Genomic DNA, 21,842 nt, shown 5'->3' with positions numbered 1-21,842 from the left:
CAAATATATAGGAACATAAGCTCTGTACATGAAATTTGTGCTTTAAAATGTTTCATCTTTTGTTTTCAAAAAGTTAGCCACTTAATTCACTTGTTCTGATCATCTAATACAAGGGCTCATGATTTTGCAGTAGCAAAAATAAGTTATTTCATTTATCTGGGTGGAACAAACCTAACTATTGCTTGTTCAGTTTAATCCTTCAGGAAAACTGCAAGATATTGAACTCAATGAAACAGAAATTATATTTATGGTAATAAATTTAAATATCTTCAAGTTCTGGAAGTGATATCTCCACTCACTAGCAGCAATTTGGGGGAAGTGGGAAATGATTACCAGCAGATCAGCTGCTTATCCATTCTGTTGCAGATTCTATGATGTATAGAGGAATAACTATAAACAGCGAGAGATCCAAATGAAGGGAAGTTTGGTAATCTGAATTCTGACCTACCTCAGCTAAGAGTTACCTACTATACCATAATATTGCCATTTTGGTAATTGATTATAATAATGCAGCTTTTTGTATTTTCTGAATATACTCCTGAGATGCATAGGAATTGGATGCCAGTTTAATTTGTTAGGAAAAGTACAGTAGACTTAATCTGTTTCTACTTTCTTACTCCACACATCTAATGCTTATTCTGTTGTCAGTGGTGGAAATGTATTACTTTCAAATTACAAGGTGAAACTCCTCCCAATAAACCCAGTTGAAATATATCTGCGATAGGAAGAATTGTGTAGTCAAATTGGGCAGCAAGGGAAATTTGTCAAACTTTCGTGCATGTCCTTCAGCAACACAAAACTAGGAATTGTTTTCGTGCCTTGGCTATGTAGTCACCCACTCTTACAATATGATGTAATGGATAATAAATTTACATTGGGATTCCCAGCTCTAGAGCTAATTGCATTTACTTCAGAGGAAGACATAGGAAGATTTCAGTGAGCCACTGACTGACATATACATTGAAGAAATCATTGAAGTTTAGACAGTTCTCAAAAAAAAAATTGGAAAGGAGGCTCGAAGTTGTTGCTAGGATAAAACTCTCATCCAGATGGATTGCATCTGCATGTATTAAAAGTTAGGGAAGAAATGACAGAGGCACTAATGTATTATAAAAAAATGTAAAACTATTCATCAGAAAAAAGGACAGTGCCAGAGGACTGGGGACAGCTAATGCGATTCCTATATTTAAAAAATGAATATAGAACAAGTCTAGGGAACTATAGACCAATTAGCTTGATGGCAGCGGTAGGATAGATAATGGATTTCTTACTCAGATGTAATAGATAAACATTTAAAAACATAAAATATTAGTGTTCCATGCAGATTTCAAAAGAGAAGTTTAAGCTTAACCAGCTTTATAGAATTCTTTGAAGAAGTAACAAAGGGTACCAAAAGCAATGTAGTAGAATATATTTGGATTTTCAAAAGGCTTTTAAGGTACTGCATAGTAGAATCAAGGTCAGAACATGGAATCAAGACAAATGGCAAAATAGATATAAGCGAATTACAAAACGGAAAACATTAGGATTAAAGATGGTTACACAGGTTGGCAGAAGGTGTTCTACAAGGATCAGTGCTGTGAGCACTGAAAAGAGAAGCTATTGTTGGAGATTCTCTAACTACGATTGAATAAAGAGGAACAGAATAAGTCAAAAGCCTGGTTGAACATAGAGGAGTATGGTGTGGTCACCCATGTCAAAAAGCTGCATATGGATCAAAAAGGCTAAGGAAGGATAGTGCCCTACGGTCACAGTCACAAAGGATGTAATTTGTAACTTTGATTAAAGTCGTTTCAAGTCTGTGACAGAGGCAGAAACCTGATCGGAGAGGTTCAAACATGGAATTGCAGGAAAGTTAAGCAGGGATTTGCAAGGCTACAAACATGTTCAAGGACTTTGGAGATGAAGGAACATTTAAGATCGGTGAGGCAGAGGGATCTAGTTTGGCTTTTTTTTTGTGGAGACAGGTGGTAATGGCAGACTTGAAAGGAAGAGGGACTAGAGTAAAGGGAACAGGAAGTGAATGTCATGGACAAGATGAGTTCCATGAGTATATATGATGTGATGGAAGTGAAACTAGAGAAAGATGTGGGTTCAAGACTAGGGAAGATCAAATTATTGGGGATTGTTTGACCTGGTGGACTAGGGAAGAAGCATGTGACATAGGCAACTGAATGGATTTGTCTCCATCTTAGTGACAAAGTGTTGTTGGAGGATGCATGGAGAGGGGTTTAAGGAGACCCTTGATAGTTGATGAAAGAAGCTGGGGATTATCTTTGCATTTAAAAAATTCATTCACATGATGTGGGCTTTGCTGGCAGGGCCAACATTTATTGCCCATCCTTAGTTGCCCTTGAGAAGGTGACGGTGAGCTGCAGCCTTGAACCGCTGCAGTCCATGTGGTGTAGGTACACTCACAGTGCTGTTAAAAGGGAGTTCCAGGATTTTGACCCAGCGACAGTGAAGGAATGGTAAGTCAGACTGGTGAGTGACTTGGCGGGGAACTTCCAGGTGGTAGTGTTCCCATCTTTCTGCTGCCCTTGTCCTTCTAGATGGTAGTGGTCACGGGTGCTGTTGAAGGAGCCTTGGTGAATTCCCACAGTGCATCTTGTAGATGGTACACACTGCTGCTACTGTGTGTCAGTGATGGAGGGAATGAATGTTTGTGGATGTGGTGCTAATCAAGTGGGCTGCATTGTTCTGGATTGTGTCAAGCTTCTTCAGTGTTGTTGAAGCTGCATTCATCTAGGGAAGTGGGGAGTATTCCATCACACTCCTGACTTGTGCCCTGTAGATGTTGGACAGGCTTTGGGGAGTCAGGAGGTGAGTTATCGCAGGATTCCTAGCATCAGATCTGGTGTTGTAGCCACAGTATTTGTATGGCTAGTCCAGTTCAGTTTCTGGTCAATGGTTATCCCCAGGATGTTGATAGTGAAGGATTCAGTGATGGTAATGCTACTGAACATCAAGGGGAGATGGCTGGATTCTCTCTTCTTGGAGATGGTCATTGCCTGGCACTTGTGTGGTGCAAATGTTGTTTGCCACTTATCAGCCCAAGCCTAGATATTGTCCAGGTCTTGCTGCCTTTGAGATGGACTGTTTTGGTATCTGTAGAGTCGTGAATGGTGTTAAGCATTGCGCAATTATCAGTGAACCTCCCCACTTTAGACCTTATGATGGAAGGAAGGTCATTGATGAAGCAGCTGAAGATGGTTGGGCCAAGGACCGAATAAGCAGTTTTAGCAAAGATGGTGTTTGATATGGTCAAGCCAGACCTGGCAACGAAGAACTAAGCCTGTTGTGTGTCATCAATATGTGTTCCTTGGCTTTAGGAAGTGAAAATGAGGCTGTACTAAAGGGAATAACCAGGTTGAGAAAGTGAGGGTTTTAGTGGGAAAAGATAAGGATGTGCTCAAGCAAGTTATAAGTGCATTGTAGTGCATGAAGGGCCAAAGGCTGGACAGTTGAAAATTTGTAGTGGATTGGGGCACTGTTTAAATTCCTAGGGGCAAATATAAAAAGAAATGGAGTTGCAAGGGGGAAGGGAGATTTGAATGGCAGGGTATACAATGAACAGAAATGGTCTTAACTGTGATAGGGTATAGGAGAATAGAGAGACCAGGTGAGATAATAATATTGAGGATATGGCGGTGATTGTGGGATGGAGAGATTAATAGATGATAAAAGCTGAGTAAACTCGATGCAGAGAGTGCAAAGGTGAGTTGACATCAGGTTTAAAATCACTCAGGGTGAGAAATTGCTTGACGCAGAAGCTGAGATGAAAGCAGTGCTGGCCTTTAAGAAGTTTGGGTAGACAATGGAAAATGAGGATTTGAAGGAAGTGGTGATTAACATCCTAAAATGTCTCTGGTTGGAGAAGATCTTTTCTTAGAACCTAAGGATTACTTTTATTCTTAACAGTAGCTCACTGGTTTTGAGGTCCAGATCATTGTGCATATTAAAATATTAAGTAGTTATAGAATTCACAAAGCTTTTAATCAAATGCATGAAGCATGATTGTGTATGGAAACCAAAGTAGCAAATATTAAACTCAAGGACATAAGAAATAGAGTAGGCTATTTGGCCCTTTGAGCTGCTTAGCCATTCAGCAAGATCATGCCTGGTTTTCTACTTCAACTTTACCTTCCTGTGCTTTCTTCATATCTCAGATTTCTGGGTACCAAGGGAAATAAATCAACCTCCGTCTTGAATATACTCAACGAGTCAGCATCCACAGCTCTCTGGGTAGAGAATTCCAAAGATTCACAACCCTTTGAGTAAAGAAGTTTCTTCTTATTTCAGTTCTAAATGGCTGAACCTTTATTCTGACTTTGACTCTGTCCTAGATTCCCCAACCACAGGAAATGTTTTCTCAACATCTAAGACCCTTAGAATTTTGTATATTTTAGTTAGATCACGTCTCGTTTGTTTGTTCCCACTGGATGGTCCCCTCTTTCCAGGAACCAGTCAAGTGAACCTTCGTTGCACTCCCTCTATGGCAAGTATGTTCTTCTTTAGGCAAGGAGACAAAACAGCACACATTTCTCCAGGTGTGGTCTCACCAATGCCTTCTATAATTTTATTTATTTTCATACAATACAAATGATCGTGATCACAGCATTCATAACAATTATGAGATTCAAATATGAGTGCATATGGATTGTTATGTTTGTATCGGAAAGGTGGGCCTTTGTTCGAAGATGGACCCCCAGAGAGAGAGAGAAAGAGTTGACCCCTTCAGCCTGACCTGCCTCACTCTACTTTTCTGCCCACTCCCTATATCCCTTAATTCCCTCAGAGACCAGTAATCTGTCTATTTTAACCTTAAATATACTCAATGATAGAGTCTCTAGAACCCTCTGGGGTGGACAGTTCCAAAAATTCATAATTCTTTGCATGAAAGTTAACAGGTAACAGGTTCCCCTTTATCCATGTTGCTTGTTACTTCCTCAAAAAACTCCAATAAATTAGTTAAACATGATTTCCTTTTCATAAAGCCATGTTGACTCTGCTTGAATGCATTGAGAATGCCTCACTATAACCACCTTAAAAGGTTCCAGCAATTTCCTTACGGCAGATATTAAGCTAACTGGTGTGTAGTTTCCTGCTTTTCTGCCTCCTTCCTTTTAATGGAGGAGTCAAATTTGCTATTTTCCAATCTGATCTCTAAGTGTGGTCTCAACAAAGCAACATATAATTGTAGTAAGACTTCCATGTTCTTGTACTGCAGCTCCCTTGCAATATTTGTTGCCTTAAATGCTTGCTGTAGTTGAATGCTAACTTTGTGTTCCTTGCATGAGTGCACCCAAGTTTCTCTGAGCATCAACATTTCTGAGTTTCATGCTTTTAAAAAAAATAATCTATATTTACTATCACTTCCCCACATTACATGCCATCTGCCACCTTGTCCACTCACTTAATCTATTTGCATCTCTTAGCTTACATTTGTACCTAACTTTGTATGTCAGAAAACTTGCATATATTCCTAATTCTTGTATTTTTTTTCTCTGCGGCTCATTAGTCTATGGAATTCTCTTCCCCAGAGAGCAGTGGAGGCTGGGTCATTGAATATATTCAAGGCTGAGCTAGATTTTTGATCGACAAGGGAGTTGAGGGTGATAGAGGGCAGACAGAAAAGTGGAGTTCAAGCCAGAGTCAGATTAGTCATGATCTTGTCAAATGGCAGAGCAGGCTTGAGAGGCTGAATAGCCTACTCCTGCTCCTAATTCTTGTGTTCTTCCTGTATTATTCTCAGTCTCTTTGTCTAAGTCATTGATATAGATTAAATAGCTGAGGCCCCAGCACTTATTCTTGTGGCATGCCACTAGTTACAGCATGTCAACTTGAAAATGCCTCATTTGTTGGTAGTCTCTGTTTCCTGTCACTTAACCAATCCTCCATCCATACTAATATATTACCTTCAACTCCAAGAACCCTTATCTTGCGCATTAGTCTTTTGTGTGGCACCTTATTGAATGCCTTTTGGTAATTCGAGTATTCTGCATTTACCGGCTTCCCTTCATCTACCCAACTGGATACGTCCTCAAAAAAACCTCTAAATCTATCAAACTCAATATTCCTTTCCTAAAACTACTTGGACTCAGAAAAATCATAGTATGATCAGACAAGGTACATTATTAAGACTTCCTTAATAATGGTTTCCTGAATTTTCCTGATGACTGATGTCAGGTTAATTAGACTGTAGTTCCTTTTTTTTCTGATTTCTACTTCCTGATTTTCTGAACCAAGTTCTTTTCTCACTACTGTCCTTACACCACCCTTTACTATCAGGACTATTACTCCTTTAGCATCCTGTCTTTTTGAAATGCTGTGCACCTGGAATATTTATTTCCCAACCTTTGGTCACCTTGTAACCATGTCTCTGATGGCAGTTAGATCTAAACAATTTATTTCTATTTGTACCGCTAATTTATCTACACCTGAATGTGTGAAACAATCGTATTGAGTTTTTCTTTACTTCTGTTCTTTGTCTAGACCTTATTCGCTGATGCACTTTTATCATTAAAGTCTGTCTCTTTCTATCCCATTCTGCTTGTCTTCACCAGAATCACTGTTACCTCAAATTTTCTGATTCCTATAAACTCCCTTCAGCCAAGGACCTCCTCCCTCCCCCCCTCCCCCTCCCCACTTTTGGTTTAAAGCATGATCTACAGTTCCACTGTTCTAGTTATATGATTCACCAGGACACTGATCCCAGCCCAGATTAGGGGTTAAAAAAGTCATTTGGGATCCTGGGCTTTATAAACAGGGCATTGAGTACAAAAATAAGGAAATAATGGTGAGCCTTTATAAATTTGTGGTTCAGCCTCAACTGGAGTATTGTGTCCAGCGCACTGGAACTGCGCTTCAGGAAGGCTTCAGTGTGTTTAGGAAAGGGGGGGGGGGGGGGGGGGGGGGGCTGGAGAAAAAAAATCAACGGTGACTCAATATCTTTTATATAGAGCAGATGGTTAAGATTTTGAATGCACTACCTGAAATTCGAGTTAGAAGCAGATACAAATTGGAGCTTTCAAAAGGGACTTTGCATTGGAAGAGAGAATTTTGAGGGTTATGGGGAAAGTGTGGGAGAATGGAGACCAGCAGCGTTGCTCTTGTTGAGAGCACACACGTACATGCAGGCCAAATTGCCGCCTTCAGAATGGCTGTAGCCACTTTATGAATCTGTGATACATTGCTTAGTCAGTAAACAGCTATCATTGTTGTAAAAACCCATCTGGCTCCCTAATGCCCTCTGAAATGACCTAGTAAATCATTCAGTTCAAAGGCTATTAGGGCTGGTTTTTTTTTTTTAATTATTTATTCATGGGATGTGGACATCACTGGTTAGGCCAGCATTTATTGCCCATCCCTAATTGCCGTAAGGGCAATTAAGAGTCAGCCACATTGCTGCAGGTCTGGAGTCGCATGTAGGCTAGATCAGGTAAAGACAGCAGATTTCCTTCCCCTAAAGAGCATTAGTGAATTATGACAATAATCATAATGAGACTTTTAACTCCAAATTTTTATTGAATTCAAATCTTACTGTGGTGGAATTCGAACCCAGGTACCCAGAGCATTACCCTGGGTCCCTAGAATACTAGTCCAGTGACAATACCCCTATGCCACTGCCTCCCTGTAACAAATGCTGATCTTGTCAGTGGCACCCACATCCCATGAAATAACTAAAAACAACTAATGCCATTACCTTTGTTACTCTCGCTGTCCCTTCCTCGACGTTGGCTTATTTTGTCCAAAATACTTCTGTGCTCTAGGACTCGCATATTCCCTTGCTTTTCAATGTATCCTTTCCTGAATTCTTCCAAACAACCCCCCTGCCCCCAACATTATTACTGCCCTGGTTATTTGTAGGACACTGGTCCCAGCCCAGTGGAGCCCAAGGGAACAGCTCGCTCTTCCCCAGTACTGGTGCCACTGGCCCATTAAGTGAAACCCTGTCTCCCACACCCACATCACTCCTTCCACCACGCATTTAACCTTCTAATCTGTTTATCCCCTGCCATTCGGTGCATGATTTAGGTAACAATCTAGAGATTATTACTTTTGAGACTCTGTGTTTTAATTTGGACTTAACTCCTCAAGCTCACTATTATTTCTAGGTCTGATTCCTATGTGGACCATGTCAACTGGATCCCACTCCATGCATGAGATATTTTTAGCCCTGGTGTTTTGCAGGCTACACGACCTTTGGAAATCCTGGCCATGGCTGCAAAGAACAGTATCTATTCCCCTAACAATAATGTCCCCTATTACTACCACATTCCTTTACATTTCCCTCATTTGCATGCCTCCTGCAACATGAAGCTATGGTCAGTTTGCCCATCTACCCTGCAGTCCTTATCTACCTAGGTTACAATTACCTTGTATCTGCTGGTCTAAGTCGAAGGCTGAATCTCGTCCATTGCTATATTCTGAATCCCCATATTTGCCTGACTCGCAGTTGCATCCTCCTCCTGTTACTGATCAACTCTCAGCTCCACCTAAGGGGAGGGGATGTGACTGGCTGCTTCCTGGAGCAAAGCGTCCAGATAACTTTCCTCTTCCATGATGCCCTGCAACGTCTGTAGCTCAGACTCCAACTCTGAGCCGAAGTTCCTCGAGCTGCAACACATACGGATATGGTTGCCCAGGAAAACAATGCTGTCCACAAACTCCCACATACTGCAGTTACAGTCTGCCATGTCTGTTTAACCTTATTTATTTATTTGATTAGTTAAGTCATTAATTGATTCAATTATTTTAGCTTTATTAATTGGTTTATCTGGGTTAAGTTACTAATTTGGTGGTTACAACAAGTCATCTAAAGTCACAGACAAAATTACTTCAAACTTAAAAATTAAAGGTGCAAAATTGAATACTTAATTAAAAATATTTGGCTCAGCAAAAAGTGCTTCTTATTTCAAGTTTTATATTTGTAATAGGATGGAAGAAATTTGCATTTGCTCTGAGTCTTCATTTGGGAGATTTGCCTCTGCTCTTTATCACAAAAACTGGCTTAATCAAAATTATTTTGCACTGGTCATTTTAGTTGCCTCTTTGTTTAAAATAAAATTAATCAGATAAAAGGATCCTTTGTTCCTAAAATATGTGCAATTTTATACCCTGCCTTAAGATTGAATTACCTGCAATTTAAAGCTGAAAAATAATTAGTTAAAGATTACAAGCATCCTTGTTCCTTTGTATACTGAAGGGGGCTAGAAACTAGTCTTCATTTCTGAGAACTCCTAGTAGGAGACATTCACACATGACAATTGATGAGCTCGGGAGTTAAAGATGACTTGATCAAAGGCCTTCTCTCGGCATGTAAAAATAGCTGCTACTGCATAACACTATCATTTTGTAAGATTGTGCATGTGTATTGTCTGAGGACTGATTAAATAATGTACACAATTTTCATTTTTTAAAAATTTATTTGTTTATTGGGTCTGGGCATCATTGGCTAGACCAGCATTTATTGCCTATTCCTAATTGCCCTTGAGAAGATAGTGGTGAGCTGCCGCTTGAATCGCTGCAATCCATGTGATCCAGGCAAAGGGAAATGAGAAATTGTAGAAATCTGCAGAAAATTATGGGGGATCCTGTAGTGATTGGTGTAATCTATAGGTCAATTTCTCAATTCTAAGTATAAGTTTTGCTTCATTAAACTGATTAACCAAGTGATGCAATTTAGTGTAGACCTTTGAGTACCTATATTGCAAATTCATGATGTTAAAGTGAGTTCACTGGTCCAGATACATTATATTGCTGTATTATAGAATTAATACCTGCATTTTTATATACTGCCTTTCATGACTTCAGGAGGTCCCAAAGTGCTTTATAGACAATTAAGCACTTTTGAAGTGTAGTCACTTGTGATATGCACTACAGTAGATAATTTGTGCACTGTGCTAATTAGGCTAAGAAAAATTGAAGGAGCTATAACTTAGTTTGTGAAATCAAAAAAATGTACTTTCACAAAATAGGTAAAAAATGGAATATATCTTTTGGCATTTCCCCCTCTTGACCTCAAGTGAGTATGAGGATCTTGGCTATTATAGTAAACTTTAGCCAGGCTGTAACATTTTAGTTTGTCATTTAACATTTATTTGATGTTGAGGAACAGTAAACATTAGAACTATTTTTAAAAGATACAGTAATCAATTGGCTTTTAAATTCTTATAAGAAATGCTACTGTTTGTATTAGGAGGGATGAATTTACCATGTATCAAAAGTGCATTAATTTTAAATAAAGGTACAACTTCCCCCTTCATCCATTTTTGGAAATATGTTCATTAATCAAAAATTAGCCTAAAACCAAACTTGCTTGCCATGTATATTTTCTACATTTTTTTGTTTTTTTTTTGTGTTTCAGCCATCATACATCTTGTCATTTTCAATCCTAGATATATCTACCAACCATACTGACTCAGTCGAATCTCACAAGCTTCCTTTATCAGACATTCATGTGACAAATGTACAAGAAGATAAACATGATAATGGGGAGAGAAGCAAAATACAAACAGAGAATGATGCTCAGCATTATCAGGGTATACAAGAACCAGCTTCAGATCCTAAGACAGATGGCAAAGAAATCAAGAGACAAAAATCTCTGAGGAAAAAGATGGAGGATGGAGTACATGCCTCTAGCAGAGTCTAGTACTAGCTGAGTGCTCCATGCTAGCACCCAAAGGTATCTGGGAGTTGAGGGTTAAGAACCTCATAATACAATATTCTGGAAGTCCAAAAAGGGAATCTTGAATTGATACTAAATGCAATGTAAAATATCCACCTGAGTAATATGCCAATTATGCATGATCCACAATTCTAACTATTAACAGAAAGATTGCATGTATCTAAAAACAGCACTGATAACTTATCCTTTAGAAACTTTGCTTAAAATCAACGTGTTAATTATCACTCAAGATAGCTATTTAAAGGGTGTTGAGTGACTGAGTGAACCTCATTAATCTATTGATGATTCTTGAATAGAATTGCTCACAAAATGAAAGTCTCTGGCAACAGCCTAAAAATAATAACCACATGCATTCTAAAACTGGAAATCAACAACTAACCATTTGAACAGAAATGTACTGCAGCCTTCTGGATAGGAAATGTATAACAACTAACGCAACTCTTTCTAACTAACTTTAAATTGTCTAGATATTTATAGTGTAGTTTTATATTTCCTTTTATCAAACACAAGTTAAAATAGATTTATGACTATGATAACACAAACTTGAATTAAAATAATGGAAAAGATTGTTGATTGAAGTGTTCACAGAACTCTCTATACTGTAACCAGTGCACATTGCTTTCCCATAATGCATTTTGCCACTTAGTGATATGCCACCAAAGGAATCCAGGAGCACAACTTCAGTTATAAAGTGTTTGCTTTCATTATCAACTATGTACTTACAATGAGCTATGACCATATTTTTTTCTATTTGTGGAAATGCTCATGGTTAAAAATTTACATTTCAGTTAAGCCTTTAATAGGGCATCAGTAATAGAAAATCTTGGAATTTGGTTCAGCACGACATGAAAGTCAATCATTGGATAAAGTAAGAGTTATAAATAATGATTGCAGTCTGGGGTGTGCACTTTGGAATTGAGTAGCCGTCAAATTTGCCTTTTGACAAAGACTGACAGTTTCTTCCATGCTAATGTAACAATGTTTTGTCATGTGAATTAAAAAAAAAGTTATTTCACAGGATGTGGGCGTCACTGGCTAGGCCAGCATTTTTATTGCCCGTCCCTAATTGCCCTGAGAAGGTGGTGGTGAGCCGCCACCTTGAACCACTCCAGTCCATGTGGTATGGGTACACGCACAATGGTGTTTGAGGGAGTTGCAGGATTTTGACCCAGTGACAATTTTTGAATAGATGAAACCACAAAGACATACAAGCTCACTTCACACCTGCAAAAAGTACAACCCCAGACGCACAACTCAAATAAGATTTCCACTTATAGTAACTTAGAAATTCTTTGTGCCTTACAATTAATTGAATCACAGTGAATATATTTATATAATCTAATGCAGCTACCATGTTGGATATAAAGTCTCACAATAGTGAGACAGCCAACTTTGTTGAGCTTTTCTTTGTGGTATTAGTTCTGCTTGGATGAAGGTAGAATTCCTTGTTCTTCAAGTAGTGGCGTAAGATTCTTAACATCCAGCTGAAATGCTAAAATGACAAATAGTTTAACATCTCATCCAAAGGATGGCACTCCTAATGAAGCAGCATTTGCTTAGAGTTATATTAGTGTCTGCATATAATTATACATTTAACCCATAAACTTCTGACTTGAAGATGAGTGCTACCAATTAAGCCAAGCTGGCCTGGTGGTTCTTACCAATGCTGTTTTGATATTTAAAATCAATTAAATTACCGTGGCAATATTCAGGAGTTTTTTTGCCTTTACTAAGCTGTATTACACTCCATTAAGAGAAATGGAGTACTGAAGTAGTGATTCTCATGTTCTCCAAAAAAAAACTTGTGAATTTAAGTTTCATCTTGCCTCCAAAAAGGGAGAATCCAACCATCACCCCTTGATGTTCAATGGCATTGCTATCACTGGCAACCCCCAGGAAATTGATAGTGGGGAATCCGTTGACCAGAAACTGAACTGGACTAGCCATATAAATACTGTGGGTACAAGAGCAGGTCAGAGGCTAGGAATTGTGCGATGAGTAACCCACCTCCTGACTCCCCATAGCCTGTCCACCATCTACAAGGCACAAGTCAGGAGTGTAATGGAATACTCCCCCACTTGTCTGGATGAGTGCAGCTCCCATAACTGAAGAAGCTGGACGCCATCCAGAACAATGCAGCCTGCGTGATTGGCACCACATCCACAAACATTCACTCCCACCACCACTGACGCACAGTAGCAGCAGTGTGTACCATCTACAGGATGCACTGCAGGAATTCACCAAGGCTCCTTCGACAGCACCTTCCAAACCCATGACCACTATCATCTAGAAGGACAAGGGCAGGACATAGATGGGAACACAACCACCTGCAAGTTTCCTTCTCTGTCGCTGGGCCAAAATCCTGGAACTCCCTTCCTAACAGCACAATGGTGTACCTACATCACATGGACTGCAGAGATTCAAGGAGGCAGTTTACCACCACCTTCTCAAGGGCAATTAGGGATGGGCAATAAATGCTAGCCCAGCCAGCGAAGCTCACATCCCGTGAATGAATAATAAAAAAAGTGAGTTTTTCATCATGGAATTTAGATAATTGTATTGCAAAGCTTTCCATTTTTGTTACTTCCTGTAGAATGACATTGGTCTCAGTTATTATGATATATGGCAGCAAAAGCTAATTTAGGAGGCCAAAGTAAAATTGATTGAGCACTGTTTATCATTGAAGTGCAAATGCACTTTTTCACCATGTGCTACTACTAAACATTCAATTATGCTTTTAACCTTTCTGCATTCAGCACACTTTCCTACATTCCCACTTATTTTCACCCAGCTATAGCAGTAACCTGTTTAGCACTTGCTCACACTGCTGGAAGTTGAGATTAGTTATCACTTAAACTTAGCACTTAAAGTATACATAAATGTCAAAGTTTAATAATTGTTTTATTCTTTGCTTACATCCTGCCTGGCAAGATTTTCCTGGCATTCAGCTGGGAGGCGGTTAAAGAGCCAGGGAACCGTGTCAGGAGCAATCCCTGATGCAGTCCCACTGGCAGGCCATTTAATCAGTGGCTTTATTAGCATCAGCTTAGCTGTCTGCCGACTGGAGGCAGGTGGCAAGTTTAGCTAATTAAAAGGAAAGCAAAATTCTGCAGTTCTGGAGATCTGAAATAAAAACAAAGTGCTGGAAAAACTCAGCAAGCCTGGCAACGTCTGTGAAGAGAAACACAATTAACTTTTGAGTCACATATAACTCTTATTCGGAACCTGAGTGTCATATTGGACTCCTAGCATTAGCTCTGTTTCTCTCTCTCTCTCCATTTATGCTTCCTGACCACCTGAGTTTTTCCAGCATTTTGCTTTTATTCAAGTCAATTAAAAGGCCCAATTGAGGGCTATCATCCCAGGCTACTGGCATGTTGCTGGTGGGGGAGTGGCCCTGCGCCATGCAGGGAGGCCACCAGCTGCATGTTGGTAGCTTCTGGGGTTGAGGGCCAGGCAGCTAGAAGCTCCATAGCTCAGGAGGGGCCACTGGCATCAAAGGCTACCGCCATAGCCCCAACGCCATCACTGGAAGGATTTTTTTCTCCAATCGCCAGAACCTGCTTACCTGGCCCCAGCAGCGTGAAAAAAATTTAACTCCCCTGCACTTCTCAACCTCCCTTGGTGATAATGCAGAGCTACAAACCCTCTGGACCAGCAATGTGAAGAGCCAGCCCACCATCCCACACATTTTGGTAGCTCGTAGTGGATTTACGTAATTATGTAAATGCTTCTTCCCAAGCTAAAGGAAGTAAGTCCATACAGAGAAAATATATTAAAGAGTCATGCCCCTCCTCCCTGCTCCCCAGGGCATCCTGTGTGATTAGTGGACTGCCTCAGAATTCTTTTACACACATGGACAAAAGAGCTGAACTCCAGAGTTGAGGTGGGAGTGACTGCCCTTGACATCAAGACTGCATTTGACCGAGTGTGGCATCAAGGAGCCCTAGCAAAACTGAAGTCAGGGAATCGGGGAACACTCTCCGCTGGTTGGAGTCATACCTAGCACAAAGGAAGATGATTGCGGTTGTTGGGAGGACAGTCATCTCAGCTCCAGGACATCACCTCAGGAGTTCCTCTGGGGAGTGTCCTCAGCCCAACCATCTTCAGCTGCTTCATCAATGACCTTCCTTCTATCATAAGGTCAAAAGTGGGGATATTCATTGATGATTGCACAGTGTTCACCATTCATGACTCCTCAGATACTGAAGCAGTCCATGTCCAAATGCAGCAAGACTTGGACAATATCCAGGCTTGTGTGGCGCGAATGTTACTTGCCACTTATCAACCCAAGTGCCAGGGAATGACCATCTCCAACAAGAGAGAATTTAACCATTGCCCCTTGATGTCCAATGGCATTACCATCACTGAATCTGCCACTATCAACATCCTGGGATTTACCATTGACCAGAAACCAAATGGGACTAGCCATATAAATGCTGTGGCTACAAGAACAGGTCAGAGGCTAAGAATTGTGCGACAAGTAGCCCTTCTCCTGGCCACCATCTACAAAGCACAAGTCAGGAGTGTGATGGAATACTCGCCACTTGCCTGGATGAGTGCAGCTCCCATAACACTCAAGAAGCTTGACACCATCTAGGACAACGCTGCCTGCTTGATTGGCACCACACCCACAAACATTCAATCCCTCCACTACCGACGCACAGTGGCAGAAGTGTGTACCATCTACAAGATGCACTGCAGGAATTCACCAAGGCTCCTTTGACAGCACCTTCCAAACCCACGACCACTACCATCTAGAAGAACAAGGGCAGCAGATAGATGGGAACACCACCACCTGCAAGTTCCTCTCCATGTCACTCACCATCTTGACTTGGAAATATATCGCTGTTCCTTCACTGTCGCTGGGTCAAAATCCTGGAACTACCTTTTAACAGCACTGTGGGTGTACCTACACCACATGGACTGCAGTGGTTCAAGGAGGCAGCTCACCACCACCTTCTCAAGGGCAACTTGGGATGGGCAATAAATGCTGGCCCAGCTGGCGAAGTGTGCATCCTGTGAATGAATAAAAACATTTAGAAATGAGATATAAAAAGCAAATTGTGCGGAACTACCATCTAAAGTTTGGTCCCAACTCTTGCAATTAAAGTAGCCTATAATGCATTTGTAACCATCAATCCTGATCTATACAGCAGACTGTCTATGCAACTGAAGCTGCTTTTCAGCTGCACAAAAATGCCAGTATAGCTGGCCTACTGTACTATGATGTGCTAGTTTAACTAGAGCTCATAGGAAAAAAATAGCTATTTCACATGAGACGTGCTTTTGTGTAGAATGTTTAAAAACCTCCTTGCAACTTAATTTTTTTGTCGAAGTTCATCTGGTGCTGCTTTTGAAGAGGATAACATTTTAGCATGCATCCAATATTAGTTAATGCTTCCTTGTGGAAATCTTTTCATTCCAGCATTAATGTGGTGTTTTGAAACCTTAATTTATTGTGCCAAAGAGGAATGGCAGGAGTTCACATCATATCTATATTGTGTCACTGTGGCAAGGTGAGAGGCCAGAGGCCTTGTGGTCTCTCCACAGCGGAAATCCTCCAGAACTGCTGATTTTAAAGAGTGGTTTTGGAGATCTGGGAGGGAATGGCTTGTCTGCTTCACCTCCCTCGAGAGTAGAGAAGCTAACCAGGGAAAAGATGAGAAATTGTAACCTGAGCCACACCAACTAATTACAAAAGCTGATATGCAAGTCATTGGCCCTAACTTTAACCTAATTCACTTGGCAGGAATGGTTTAGGCTGGGTGCTCAGTTTGCACCCCATCCTATTTTCGCAGTTAAAGTCAAAATGAGATCTAAAACAGATGTCCGACCAGAACCTGCTCTGTTCCCTCCAGGCAGGTAAGGTTGGAATTGAGAGAATTTCAGGTAATGAGCATGACGGTGTAAGTATTTCCCTCCCACATTGACTATACTCTCTTATGTAGCTCCAACAGTTGCATTATATTTTTCATATTTTCAGTTTGTGTTTTTATAGGAATATAATGTACAGATGTACATTATTTATTTTAAAACTATCTTCACTTGTAGAATGAGGAATTGTTTAATGAGTTAGTTCTTCTACCAGTTAAAAATGTAAATTTATTGTTGCTATGTGTGAGTGAGAGGTAGTCAGATTGGATCAATCCTGATCTAATGAGGTTGGACCTTTTCATCTTTGTCATCTTTTTCTAGAAGCAATAGACTTAAAAGCCCAGGAGGATCTTATGGACATCTCTGAAATGGATGAAGGATTTTGTTCTAAGGTGACAAACACAAATATTATAATTGGAAATACAAGCAACAAGGCATCTGCTGGGAAAAGTCAATGGAAACCATTAGGCCACAAACCTTGCAGAGATAAAGAAATAGCAGATGAGACCTGCCGTGAACACTTTTCTCGTAAGCACTCTCGAAGAGCAGTGAGTGAGAATCTAGAGCTTGTGGCCATGAAAAGACTGACTCTAACGAGTAGTCAGTCCCTGCCTAAACCAGGAAGCCACAATCTGGCTAGCACAGCTACAACCCTCTTCAGTAAATCCTTTGAACAGGTTAGTGGTGTTTTTATTGGAAGCAGTCCAGCCAGTGCCGCAAATAGGAATATAGCAGAATCCAACCGATTCTCCGCTTGCAGCCTTCAGGATGACAGACTTGCACTTGTGTCTGATCAAGACCTTCAAGCTTCCATCCCACAACAGCAGAAACAACACTGCTCACCTGGTTTTAATGTTCATCTGTCACCAGATATGTAACTTTGCAACATGGGCATTAAAGAAAAGATTCTATTTTTTGTAATCAGTATAAATTGATTTTTGTCAATGCAAAACTGTATTTTTTACAGAGTATAAGTACTGTATGAGGTTTCATTTTTTTTATCATTAATGTACCTGTAAAAACTAAAGTATTAATTGAACATCAATGAAAAGGGATGGTGCATAACTCTTCAGAACCCTTTATTAATGTGCATTTGTGTTCTGTATTTTTATCCAAACACTATCTTTTGAGCAATTAACTTTAATAATAATGGAAAACCTAGAACTTTCTCATTTGAAGAAACACCTGTAATAATTTGTTTCTGATTTGACCTGTCTAGCTTTTTATATCATTGAGAACTTGTTATTTTGTTAGCTATTTCTACCACATTTAATGGAATTGTATTTTGAGGAGAAATTTGCTAGTGTAAAAAAAAACTGAGTTCAAGGTAGTAATGTAAATGTAGAATTTTTATATGAACTTAATTGAACTGAATTATGTAGCTATCTTGTATATTTAAATTATGTGCATGTATGTATGTGTATATCATTCATATACACGCATATACATTTAAATCTTTCATCCCTTTTCAAAGGCATTTTTATAAACAAAAGCTACTTACAATAGTATATATTTACAATAGTGTATAGTGTTTCAACTCCTAGGATCTCCTCTCATCAGTAACTTCTATTATGTTTGGTCAACCACGATTTCCAGAAATGGAAGACGCTGACTTGTGGAACCAACACCATCCTTGGTAGTTTTTGCAAAAGTCAGTCCTATTAGACCATAAGACATAGGAGCAGAAATTAGGCCATTCGGCCCATCGAGTCTGTTCTGTCATTCAATCATGGCTGATAAGTTTTTCAACCCCATTCTCCCGCCTTCTCCCTGTAACCTTTGATCCCCTTACCAATCAAGAACCTATCTATCTCGGTATTATTGAGGTTCATGCTACCACTGTAGCACTTTGAGCAGAAATGCTCATTTTAATGTAACCGTTTATTGACTATTACTGCCTAGCTAAAATACACATTGAAAAATAAAATTACGAGCAAAATTACTTAATAGAAAATAACTGATCATTTTTCTACAAATTGCTATTATTTTCCTTGAAGATTTTTATATTTCTCCATGTTTTTAAATTTTTGTTAGGCAACAACATATTGCAGTTACTGAAAGAATAAAGCCATTATTCAAGTGGATTTTTAAAGTTTATATTTCACTGAAGCATTAAGTCTTGCTCACGTGTATTGTTTTAGGTAGCTAAATTTGTGCATTTATTTTTGTACAGAAGTGAAATATGGCCTTTTTGTAACATAACTCAATTTTATTTCAACTTCTACGCATGAGTTTTTTTCAGTTGGATCAATGGGAGTCAAGTAAGAGCAGGAAATCAGCTATTTACTTTACCTTGTCTAGTACAAGGCATATTTTAGTGCCCAGATTAAGACTGAGACAATTTTATGCAGACCAGGGTCAAACCTGAAACTTTCCTGGTCAGTGTGACTTGGTTCCAAGAGTACCTTTATAAACTGAGTCTTGTAGATGCCTATATGATGCCTTAAGTGTGGAATGGCATAAGGACTTAAATGATATAATAAATCTTTTTAGTTTGGAGAGTGAACAGATTTGAGAAATGTAATAGTTGGCCTCAATAGTATTATACTTAGGATATCCACTAATCCATGTATTTTATATATTAGTGTAAAAATAATTTGACTGTTGCTGCAGTATTGTTTATCTGTGTTCCACACTTCTGTTGTCATATTCCCAGAATACCTAACATAGCACTTTATTATTCAGAGTTATTCCTTGGAGTTTGCAATAGTGGGAGAGTCTAATTGAAAAGACCATATGCATTCTATCAAAATGAATTCTGGATTAAAAGGTGAAATGATCCAAGTTAAATAATGCTGTTAAATGTCACCTTGTAACATGTGATACCATCTAGAATATTTTCAGACATGCACTGTAAAACATAATACACATTAAAATAACTGGTTAGGTGTTTCTCAAAGGGATAGATAATAGGTATAGCTGCTTTTGATGTCTTGCTAGATTTTGTATATTTGCAATGACTAGAAATGTTTACTTTTGTAATAATGCTGGCTTTAAGAATTCAGATATGTATTTGTAACTATTTTAATTGTACTGTCTACAATTATTCAGAAACTAGTATTGTACATTTAAGATGACTTAGGGATGTAAGGATGCCTTGGAGTAACTGTTTCTCGCAGAAAATTAAAACATTAAAAATATTAGCATTGCATAGTTATCCCACTTCTAGGCAAGTAATATAAATTGGGGAAAGATGTATTAGCTCTTACTGTGCTCATTTGTCAGTTACACTAAATTTAAAGACTAGGGCCATGGCCTTAGACTCTGTAGCTTCTGGTTCTGGCACAGTGGATGTCCCAATGGCAATGTGCGTATTTCTGGCACCGTCCATCTGGCACCCCATTCCAGGAAGGGTGCTAGCATGGGTGTACATGCACCAGGAGCAGTGCTGTCCTGATACATTTGGCACTTAATTGCTTAACAAATTTGGTCCGTGCATGTGCACTGAGCACCAGTGCTAATCAATTCCAGTGTGATCAGCAGCACAAGGAACATCTCACTAGCATTACTTAAAGAACTTTTGACATTCATCTGCTTAGACAAAATTATTCAAAGTACTGTGTTTTTTGTTTTCTGGAGGTGTTTTGAATAATTATTGCATAAAAATCAGGGAAGCCAAAGGATGTGGTGATGGGTATGGGGCTGTGGTTGCAATAACTCTCGGTCTGCAACATGACCAGCAAATGGACTGTATTCTGCAGAGAGGGAAAGCTCTGAAGAAGGAGGTGGAGGAGGGTTCTTACAAAAGGCCCTCTTCCACCAAGTGTCAAAAGTATTTCTCCCTCCACCTGATCTAGGAGCAGGGGTTGAGGTAGCTCTGCTTCAACAAGGACATGGTCACAAAATTGTGATAACTCTTATGTGACCTGGAGCCTTACACTAGGGCAAAGATGATGCTGCGTTGGCCTTAAAGGTTACCTACTCATTGAACATTTATACGTCCAGATCTTTCCAGGTAGGAGTAGGTGACATCTCCCAATATACCATCCATTAGATCATTCAGGATGTGACAGAGGCCAGATGTGTCAGAAATGAGTGCATCCTTCAGCAGGAAGAAGCAGGATGAGTGGACATGTGGCTTTGCTAGGATATTTGAATTTCCAATGGTGCAGTGAGACAGGTAAAGGAATAGTAAGGGCTACCTTTCTATTAACAAGCAATGGTGTACAACCAGTCACATTACATGTTGGTGAATGCCTGCTATCTTGGTAACAGCCATGATGCATTCATTCTGAGGCAGTCAGCACTTCCAGCTATCTTTAGGCCTCCATGGAGGACCAGAAGTTACTTGCTTAGGGAGAAAGTCTACCCCTGGCACACTAGACTGATGATCTTCCTCAGTCATGTGAGGACAGCATATGTAAAATGAAAGCCATGGAACCATCAAGCACGTTGTAGGGCAGACAATTAGTCTGCTTCTACTGCTTAGACTGCTTGAGGGGAGCCCTCCAATACACACTGGAGCAGGTGTCTAAGTTTATGGTAGTTTGCTGTGCCTGATATATAATCATCATGAGGGTGCATTCACTACCTCCAGGTATCTAGAGATCACTGAGGAAGGAAGATGAGGCAGGAAGGATGCATCCTGTTCCACGTTGCCCCAGATGGCTGTCAGACAGCACCTGCTGAGACTTTAAATAAAACTACTACTCTTGACCACCGTGGATCCACCATCCTCTGCCTTTACTTCTATGTTAGATGTCCCCTTGGCACAATCAAATAATAGAAGCCACCTACAGAAATCTTTTTAATTTAACATCTTTATTCAACATCACATGTAATTATATAAATGGAAACGAATAATTCACCCTTGTGAAATCCCTTGGTGCTGTCTTGCCTTTGGCTGTCCCAGTGCTCCTAAGCAGTGCAATTCTAATGGCTGTGGCATAGTTGGTGGAAGGGTGTTGATTTTTGCTGGGTAAGGCGGCATTTGGCCTTGAAGGGCATCCTTGAAGTGTTCTGGGCCTTGAGCGTCCAGCTTAGGACTGTACCACTGGCATAGGTGGCAGCAGTCTGGGCTGAATGGGAAATGCATTGGTGAGTGGCAGTGATGGGTTCCTCCTTCATGGAGCCATGACCACTCCCATAGCACCATCTTTGTCATAGTGTAAGGCTCCAGGTCATAGGAGTTACCACAATTTTGTGACCATGTCCATGTTGAAGCAGAATCACCTCGGGCACTGCTGCCAATTGCTCGACTATCTCAAGCCTACATGTTCCTTTGAGCATGATGCTCTGTAGCCATGATGGCAGCAGTGTGTGCCTACATAGCAGC

The 21,842-nt window shown here is 39.9% G+C and overlaps 1 protein-coding gene across 5 annotated transcripts in view; it reads left to right on the top strand.

Annotated features, from left to right (window-relative positions):
- The window catches only part of fam126a (family with sequence similarity 126 member A), a 98,504-nt gene extending 78,797 nt beyond the window's left edge, over positions 1-19,707 (top strand). For 4 of the 5 annotated variants that reach the window (XM_041184593.1, XM_041184596.1, XM_041184594.1 and 1 more), the window contains one exon: positions 16,889-19,707. In XM_041184593.1, coding sequence (XP_041040527.1) covers positions 16,889-17,445 — 557 coding nt within the window. In that variant the 3' untranslated portion in view covers positions 17,446-19,707. Of the gene's footprint in view, positions 1-10,400; positions 10,688-16,888 lie in introns of all 5 variants that reach the window. The other variant, XM_041184597.1, reaches the window with a different exon arrangement.
- The last annotated feature ends 2,135 nt before the right edge of the window (positions 19,708-21,842 follow it).

This window comes from Carcharodon carcharias, chromosome 3, assembly GCF_017639515.1.
Source record: "Carcharodon carcharias isolate sCarCar2 chromosome 3, sCarCar2.pri, whole genome shotgun sequence".
Classification (NCBI taxonomy): domain Eukaryota; kingdom Metazoa; phylum Chordata; class Chondrichthyes; order Lamniformes; family Lamnidae; genus Carcharodon; species Carcharodon carcharias.
This window is presented reverse-complemented; position numbering and strand designations above follow the sequence as displayed.